Raw genomic sequence first — 9,434 nt, 5'->3', positions numbered from 1 at the left:
ATATATATATATATATATATATATATATATATAGAGTAGCATAAAAGCCAGTAGTGAGGTATGTGTATTTTGTATACTTTTTTATAGAATGAATGCTAGTTAATGTACCCGAGCTCAAGGAAGAGTTCATAGATGTGGGATACGTGCTGCTGTACTTCATTGATTATCTGAAGCGCAACGTTGACTGCGATGTGGGTTAAATCTGCACAGTTCAAACTACTCATACGCATGGAATAACTTTTACCGTAATATATACTCCAATTTGCTCAGGGATTACTCCCTGAGTAGGCTTCAATCTACCTTCATATCCCGCACCTCCACCAATAGCTACAACCTCTGAGAATTCTTTGTGGACGGTGTCCTCCGCATATACTCTATTTGCAGAGGGACGACGTAGACACGTGCGGTAGAATGATAGCTTCACACCTAAATATACTTCAGGTGTCTGAGCGTGTGTGTGTATTTGACTACAGAATAGGCGTATATCCGGGAGGTGACGGATGAGACCAATCAGGACTACGCCTTCTCGTTCATTGGGGTTGCGTGGGGAGTTGGCCAATGCCTCGGTCCATATCTCGGTGGAAGCTTGGCGCAGGTGAGTCTATTGTTTGCTGTGTGCGCTGGTTGCTATTCTTTACACCACACGCAAATTCTGGTGCATACACTTACGACTCGCTCTCTACAGCACCTATATGTTGGGCTTCATGCCTGGCTAATTGGCAGGAGAAAAGCTTGCATAGGATTCCATATATCCCGATTGTGCACAGTATTTGACACAGTACGTGATATAATCCGATTCGAAGCCGGCGTTTATTCATCACGGAAATATACATGCCCAACGTGTCTTTTGGAAGGTACTTGGATGAAATCAGAAAGTGCGCAGTTAGCATTACACGCGGCAGACTATTAGCTAGTTTACTTTGCCGGATGTTCGTGTATCATACATTCTGATCTGTACATAGGTTGTAGAACAAACAAGACCAATGCCAGCTCCTTGTTTTTCATTTTTTTTTGTAAAATATCACATATCTCTCGCAGAACTGCACCTGATTCGCTTACGGTTACCGAGCTCGTGGGTACGTTCCTGTGGTATAGGACACATCCACAACTAAAGGCGTGGCCTTTATGTTCCGACCACTCAATCCACACACAACCTCTTCTCTCATCCCATCAGATAGCGCTGAAGTACCCCAATATGTTCTCAGCGGATGGTCTGTTCGGAGAGTTTGCCTACCTGTTGCCTTGTTTGTAAGTGTTGCGATTACCTGCGTACTGGGTTTTGTCAGTCACTCCTAGTTCATCTGCTGAATAGGGTGCGCTGCTTGTGTTTAGTACTATCCGAAGAATCTATACGCTCGCGATAGGAACCTACGTACAGTATATGTGGACCGCATACAGAAAAGAGTCACCCGATGCAGTAAACGATGATGGGGGACGTTGAGATATTATCATCGCCATTTTTTATTCCAAATCCTTTTTATTTTAGTATGGGTGTACACAACCTGTCGCGCATATTCCAGTCGTAGATAGCCAAACGTGAACTCGCATGTGTACAATCACAAAGGCCTGAGAGGGTGTCAGAGGGACACAGTTGTACTATATCTCAAAACGCGCTTCATCTCACTTGTCTCTGGTATCTAGGGTGGCGGCGTGTTTCTCGGCCTGTCTGTGGGTGTACAGCTACTTCTACCTGGAAGAGACGGTGACCGATCTACCTGACCATCCCGTGCGTACATATCTGCGCTCCATTTTCTGTGGCAGAAGCACTCGAGAGACATCTACGGGCACTGAGAGTCAGCCGCTCATCGGAAACCACCCCACAGACACGGACAGGCACTTCACTGCTGAAGATCTACTGGAAAAGCGAGACAGGTAACCAACCACTCGCACCATACTGACATGTCTAATCTGTGGCAAAATTGACATCTTTGATCGTGAGCACCTCTTTAAGAGCATTTGTACCACGTGCTAGCGTTCACATCGCGTTTGGTGTGTATTGTTATCGCCCCACTGGTAACCGCATTCCAAGTCATTCATTCTGTGCAATCTCTCCCCATTCTCCAGGCGCGATTCCCTAAGCTTGATGGCGGCCGAGGGTATACACGACTACGAAATCGAACACACGCACGTGGACACCATCCTCCAGACAGAGGCAGACACCCACACCAACAGCAGCACGGCTCAACGGCCCTCAATTGCAGAACCTTCCATGACTCTCACCCAGGCTATATTCCGGCCGCAGATTCTTTTGATTCTATTTATAGCCTTCCTCTTTGGGTTCGTCCAGACCGCATCCAACGAGCTCTTCCCGCTGTGGTCTATGATGCCCATGTCCATCGGCGGCCTAGCGTTCACCACGGACCAGATCTCCCTGTGTGTCACCACCATGGGTATCGGACTATTGATCTATACCAGTATCTTCTTTCCGACCATATGCCGCCATTTGGGCGTCATTCAGATGTACCAGCTCGGCGTGCTGCTGTCGGCCGTGGTGATGGCCGTCGTCCCGTTCTTCCATGGCATACGCACGCACGTGGTTAGTGACGCGTGGTTCTGGACGCTCTTGCTGAGTGTGTTTGTGGGTCGCGCCGTGGCCATGCCTTCGTGCTTTGCCTCGCTCACTATCATGTTGCAGAACTCCACCACACAACACGTGGGTGCCCTGAGTGGGGTGTTTAGTTCAGTGATCGCCCTGTCTCAGTCATTGGCACCGATACTCGGAGGTAGTGTATTCGCCTACATGTCCTCGGGAGGGTTTGCATTTCCGTTTGACTACCATTTCATGTTCCTGATGTGTGGGGTGCTGTGCATAGTGGGCTTTGTGACCTCATTCAAACTCTCGCAGTCAGTGACGAGTCGAGCCATAGTCACAACTAGGTAGGACTTATCTGTACTTTATATAAGCGCCATACTATATATATATATAATATACGTTGTCCATAGACTTAAATTTAGGAGTTTGATCGAGCATTAGCACCGTATTGAATTTCTTCCCGGCCACATCTACTAAACCCTAGTAGTTGTATATATATACCAGCGTTCAGCGTTTCCAATTGGTACGAACTTAGAATGTCGGCCTTACCCAGTGGGTGATGGTATGAGAACAAATGCAGGAAGCGATCAAAGTAAAATTAGTCATCAACGCCACAACTGTTCCGTGAAAGCATTCCTGCGCACATTTCACAAGGATGGCTGTGCCAGAGTATCGAGCCTGTCTCAATACACCATCACAAGCAAGCATGTGAATCTGGAAAGATATCCAATGCACCACTACATGGTGACACAGTATGGAAAAGTTAAATGCGGTGTCCAATTATTAGTATAGTATTCGTAAATAAAATCTACAGTGGTCATATTCTCTACCTTTTTATATTTACACTTATCATTAACGCTACAAATGGATGTTAGTGGGTGTCAATTTTTGGTGGCATCGTTGCGGAATATGCAAACCGCCCGCTTAAACCTGGCAACGAGTTCAGCAGATGCGAAGCCCTTCCTGATCCCAGACATGAATGGACCGTACTGCAGCGGATGAGTGCTTGTTGCGCTCACAATTTATGCTATCGTTGTCCATATAACCACATTGTTCGTATTGAGACATCTCCTCACGCGGGCGAACACCACATTGGTTTACGGTACGGAACGCACACATTGCCCGCATACGCCTTCATTGACTCAACACTTGTTCAAGCCGCCTCTTTGTACTTTTCTCTTCCGACCGGCGAGATGATACAGATGTGCTGTGATATTAAAATCGTGTGGGTGGTCAGTGCCAAACTTTGCGGAATGCACTCATTGCCGTAGAATATAACATACATGACCAAATTTGTTATAGGCAGTCGTTCTGTATCAATATTGTAGATAGAGCCACAATGTGTGCCATCACATCACTCGAAAGGCACTTGGTGTCATGAACGTCGACATCCAAAACGTTTGGGTCAAAATTGAAATACCAACTCATTCATAAAGTTACTTTTCGTAGCTTGACAACTACTGCCAACCCAGATATCGACCAAGCCCCCTATTGACAGGTGGAATCGCGTCTCGAGTCACAACCGTCACCGACATGAACCAACAATCACGCTACATAGACACAACCAACCCCAAAACAAACTTACATCCAAATCGCGGAAGTACTCGTTATAATCAAGACAGTATCCGACCACAAACTCGTCGGGAATCTCGAACCCAACATAATCGGGCTGGAAGCCGTTGCTGTGCGGTGTGCGCTTTAGGAGCAGACTGAAGGTGCGTAGAGTCTCTGGCCCTTGTTCGTTCAATGTGTTGCACAGTTTGACCAATGAGCGACCGGTATCGACAATGTCTTCTACGACGAGTACGTGCTGTTTAGTGGTGAGTTTGAAGGTTAGTCGAGGATGAGTATATTGTACGGCTATTTGCTTTTGTGTGTGTGTACAAGTATTTTGAAACTATGCATTGATAGAAATATATATGAAAACCGGGGGCTTTTCATCAGACAAGAATGTGAGCAGTGCAAATCAATCCGGTTAGAATGAAGGAAACGGGATGACCGTTCACACAATACTGAACTATAATCTGACAAGAGCACGAGATACATCGTACTATAAATAGCAGAATATGCACGAGTGACCAAACGTTCTGTAGAACAAACGCTTTTATACACAGTACACACTCTTGATTCGCACGTCAGTTATGTAGGTTTCAGGTTTGTCGGATTCATGTGCATAACACGTCTACAGAGACTAGACTTCTACAGCGGCGGAAAAGCTAATAGATGATCACCATGATGCTCCAGATCATATTTCAACAGCGATAAGTACATCACTTGGTATATGAAAAATAACCGACTCGGATATGAGATGTGAACTATTATTTATCAACGCGTTACGTTTCACATACACTTACATATATATATATATATACATATATATAAAATAAATATATATTATATAAATACACATATTTATCAAATTAGTATATATACGTACAGACGCACACACACATATATATATATATATATATATGTGTGTGTATGTATACATGTATATATATATATATAATATAGTATACATATATATATGTGTGTATATATATATATGCGTGTATCGATCTTCAATGTATATATATATAATTATATATATTATGAATATAAAAATAACATAAATACATAAATACATAAATACATAAATACATGTATATATATATATAATATGTATATATATATATATGCAGAACAACAGTGGGAAGGTAAATCGGCGACCATAGATGTTCGTTGCCAAACGCCGAGTTTATATGAGTGGTCCAATCACTGAAAGTCAACAGTGAAGTATACCCTCACTTGTAGTTAAAAAATCTTTTAAAACAAGACATGCAATATATGCCTTGCAACCTACCTTTCCTTTGAGATTAGACATGTTCATCCCGATAATCTCGACCTTTCCAGACGATTGATCGTTGTGATAACTCTTCATGCGAATGAACTCCAGTGACAGTGGCAGAGATCGTCCGGCACGCGTGTTCAATTGCTTGATAAAGTTCACCAGGTCAGAGAACACCTGATGGCCTCCTTTAAGCACACATAACACCACCAAAGGTGCGTGTATGTCCTCAACTATGTCCTGTGCAAGCTTTTCTAATCGGTTCAGAATCAACCCGTTGGGAATCATCACACTGTTGAGATCATCCTTGTAGTGCTGGGGTACAGCGAACTGATCCAAAGGATATGTGTTCTCTGCATCAGGGATCACTATGCATGATGCATGTGCCTTGTTGCTGCTTTCCGTCATCTTCGTATGTGAGAATGTGCTGTACTTGTAGATGTGTGAATCTATTATAAGAATCGAGGTTGGTTTGTTCACAATATTTTGTATTTAATTTAATTTATTTTTGATTTTAGGACCAACTTTTAACCGAAGAGACCACTCTTGCTGAGCAGCTGAGGTTTGAAAATATTTCACTTTCCTATCCATCTCAGCAAGGGGGACATGCCACAATATTTCGATAATATTCTATTTTTCTGTATACCCTCATAGCAAAGGTTCCAAGGAATTTGCTACAATGCCCTTATATTAATCCACTTGTCTATCCACTCCCAGGCTCCCATTGCAAAAAAAATCCTCAGGAATTGCCAAATTGTTTGGATAATATTCCACATTTCCTATGCTCACTCTTTTTGTGGTAAAAAAAAAGCCATTGACGCTGCACGTGTTTTTATCGGCATAGCCTCAAAGTCTTTATTTGTAAATGTGCATTTTCCTGAGGGCATAGTAGGCAGTCGTAATGCAGGCAATTTTTAAGGCAGTCATAACGTAGGCAGTCTTAAGTAATCTCCTCACAGCTAACCATTTATGAATTTTCACCGAATAATATCCACGTAATATATACGCGCTACAGTCTACACCTGCTACACCTTCTACCGAATCAACAGTAAACAAGTACATTCAACATTAATACGTTGGCAAGATATACGTCGACACCTATACACCACGGGCAATTGAGATGAAAACGACCCAGGTATAAATAGACAATATTCTAAAATTCACTCCTACCGCTCTGTGAATATAATATATAGTCCGACTACAAAGCCAGATATAAAATAATCAATATTTAAGAATCTCTTCCAGAAGCACACTGTGAGTCTGTGTGAAAATGCTATTGATTTATGATTAACGCACTTGAATGCTAAGTCTGAGTTGTAAATCTACATTGTTTGAAGGTCTGAATGGCACGATCTACGTCGTCTGATGTAGCAAACGTCTCGCTGTAGCATCGCAAATGTATTCGAGTCTACATCATCGTCGTAGTCCCGTATTCTGCTTTCACATGGAAACGTTTCTACACAACCACAACCGTAGCTGATGATTTATTACACATAGGAAGGAAGCAGGGATATATCAGCGTCTACAAATGTATACTTTCATCTGTGTAAAATCTCATCTGTGTCGTCGTGTGTTCTCTGACCTGGAAAATGTAGTGCATGCCAAAATCTCGGCACCCAATTTCCAAAACCTTTTGGCGTAAGCAAAATCGCTTCGCGTAACGGCATGAGTATTTGGGTTGGTATGTATGTTTCTCAGTTGAAATGGGAGACATGAACACATCCGAATCCATCAGCATGCTGGGCAGAAGCGATCAGCCCTGCGAGGCCGGATGTCATAGAACTTCGGTTCTATTTTATTACCTGTATCATTCATAGACACCGTAAACATGGCACCTATACCTACGCATCTGGTGTGCCACCGACAGAGCATTCCATGCCATCATCTATCGCAAGTTGTTCAACAACAGGCGGAGCATCAACCTTTGTACTATTGCAGCAACCAATGGCGGTCTACAGGTCGAATTCAAAGTCTGCATCGATCTTGAGATCAAATTGCGGTGTGCCCTGTCGTGGTTACATTAAGAGGAAGCGAGTTGGCAGATATTATAACCACGCATTCGCATTGGACGCGCGCAGACCCGTTATGATGCGTTAAGGAACAGTTTCGACACACATACATACACACATACAAACAAACATACATACATACATACATAAATACATACATCTCGAATGCAACATACATACTATTCGTGTACATCTCATTCCCACAAGTGCTGCAACCTGCCACCCCGTTACAGTCTTGTTTGTACATCCAGGTGCCCTATTCTCATAACACACATACTCCCATTTCTTCGCATAGATATCTCGAGCAAAACCAGTATAGTACACGATTCGTGTATACGCCCCCCTTGCTTACCAGTGCAGCATCTTTCTTCCATGTTAGAGCCTTGTCCCTCCACAGCATGAGATTGGCTCGTTTCACATCGCGAGCAGCTTCTTCGTATCTGTGTGCGGCCGCTTCGCATGCAGCTAATTCGGCGGTCATCTCCTCCACGTCTGTTCCGGAGGCCAGCAGGAATGTGCGGAGCAGGACGCAAACCTGCATGAGTAGAAAGGTATGTTAAATAAGACACCTATACCCAGCAATAGCAACAAAATGATTACTATTAACAGTGCAATAGATGCAGCCTACCCTCCACATAGGTTTGTATGAGCTAGTGTAGCGCTCACATATTCTAATTTTCTCGGGTGTATCAGCCGGCTTTGGCTAGCACAATGGGTTAGGGGTGCACACGCATATCACTGAGACTCCTGCTCTCCGTAGGCTTTGCCATTAAATCAAGTGATATGTGAGTACGTTTGCGTATGCTGATCGACTTCTCTCGAGGGGTTCAAACCTACTGGAAGACCCAGTTGTTGCGCCGCATTGGCAAACAAAACTAAAGAATGTGCCACGGATTTATGGTATTGGGCCATAAACAGACACCCAATCTGCACATCATGACAAGAAAGTGTCCAGACTTAACAATAAACAATAAAAAAATCAGCTGCGACCTGGTAAAACTTACAATTGTGTAGGAAGATGAGCAACATGCACACTCGCATTATATATATATATATATATATATATATATATATATATATATAGTAATATATATATATATATATATATGTATATATATCAATACACCATGCTCCATGGACCGCTCGGTTAACAGATACTTACCTCTAGGACCTTCTTCTGTGACATTGCTGGGGATCGTTTTGCGCGCCGTTCGAGTACAGTTGCTGAATCGCTCATGTGTGTGACTGCTTTCTGTGTGTATTTCAGGGCTGTGGCGGTATCGCCTAATTCCTGTAGGTATGCGTAAACGCACAAGAGTATCGACGCACATGTCTTTTTAGTAACCGGTGATATGTGTCTATCTATCTCATATATGCTTATGTACAGATATGTACAATCGCATATGTACGTTCGCATATACCGTCATACACACACCATACTCAGCTGCAACTCTCGTCTGTATGTGATGGCTATTTCGTTTTTTTTCTCGATGCTACTGCCATCTTGAAATAAATAAGATTATTCCTATGAGCGGATGTGCTCCCTCATATAGCAAGCACTACATACGATTTATATACGTTTCCGACGTGTGTGTGTGCCGGCTCCTTCACTTCCAATGCACACGAAGCAGTTCAAAATGGTTCAGAACTTATGGGCCCCATAATTTTGGTGACCAGTGCGATAGTATAACGAAGCCCTAGCAATGGTGCATTGGTTCTGGCAAGTGCAAGGTCTGTATAGTCATGAATGTGTAGCCCTCCCCTTTCAGATTCAAGCAACTTATAAATAAAATATTACAACTCGTAAAGCGTGAAAAGGACACCTATCTGAGCTAGCCACGAGAATGAATGCAGTAGGTCTAAGCTTCTAGTGCGTTTGGCGACAGATACAAGTGTGCGTACGAGTGTCTGGGTGTGATAAACCAACGTCTGTCGATTTCTGGGTGCGCAGATTCTACATCGTTCATACGATTGACAATTCTCATCAGCAACAATATATATATATATATATATATATATATGTATGTATATATATATATATATACACACACACACACACACACAC

General features: G+C 43.0%; 3 protein-coding genes across 3 annotated transcripts in view; 1 reads left to right on the top strand and 2 right to left on the bottom strand.

The window, feature by feature from the left end:
• Positions 1 to 377: 377 nt before the first annotated feature.
• SARC_11084 (hypothetical protein) lies at positions 378 to 3,352 on the top strand. Its single transcript, XM_014294842.1, has 4 exons — positions 378 to 595; positions 1,175 to 1,248; positions 1,642 to 1,872; positions 2,065 to 3,352. Exons 2-4 carry the CDS (start codon positions 1,196 to 1,198, stop codon positions 2,879 to 2,881), a joined length of 1,101 nt encoding a protein of 366 aa, XP_014150317.1. The 5' UTR covers positions 378 to 595; positions 1,175 to 1,195; the 3' UTR covers positions 2,882 to 3,352.
• On the bottom strand, positions 2,498 to 5,831 carry SARC_11083 (hypoxanthine-guanine phosphoribosyltransferase). The gene is made up of 3 exons (XM_014294841.1): positions 5,376 to 5,831; positions 4,119 to 4,343; positions 2,498 to 3,740 (listed from the first exon to the last, which is right to left on the bottom strand). Exons 1-3 carry the CDS (start codon positions 5,766 to 5,768, stop codon positions 3,687 to 3,689), a joined length of 672 nt encoding a protein of 223 aa, XP_014150316.1. The 5' UTR covers positions 5,769 to 5,831; the 3' UTR covers positions 2,498 to 3,686.
• Positions 5,832 to 6,619: 788 nt separating this feature from the next.
• The window catches only part of SARC_11082 (hypothetical protein), a 6,690-nt gene continuing 3,875 nt past the window's right edge, over positions 6,620 to 9,434 (bottom strand). The window contains exons 5-7 of the mRNA XM_014294840.1: positions 8,532 to 8,660; positions 7,722 to 7,904; positions 6,620 to 7,366 (exon numbers count right to left, since the gene is read on the bottom strand). Coding sequence (XP_014150315.1) covers positions 7,313 to 7,366; positions 7,722 to 7,904; positions 8,532 to 8,660 — 366 coding nt within the window. The 3' untranslated portion in view covers positions 6,620 to 7,312. The remainder of the gene's footprint in view (positions 7,367 to 7,721; positions 7,905 to 8,531; positions 8,661 to 9,434) is intronic.

This window comes from Sphaeroforma arctica (assembly GCF_001186125.1).
Source record: "Sphaeroforma arctica JP610 unplaced genomic scaffold supercont1.1520, whole genome shotgun sequence".
Classification (NCBI taxonomy): Eukaryota; class Ichthyosporea; order Ichthyophonida; genus Sphaeroforma; species Sphaeroforma arctica.
The sequence above is the reverse complement of the archived record's forward strand: the minus strand, read 5'-3'. Positions and strand labels throughout refer to the sequence as shown.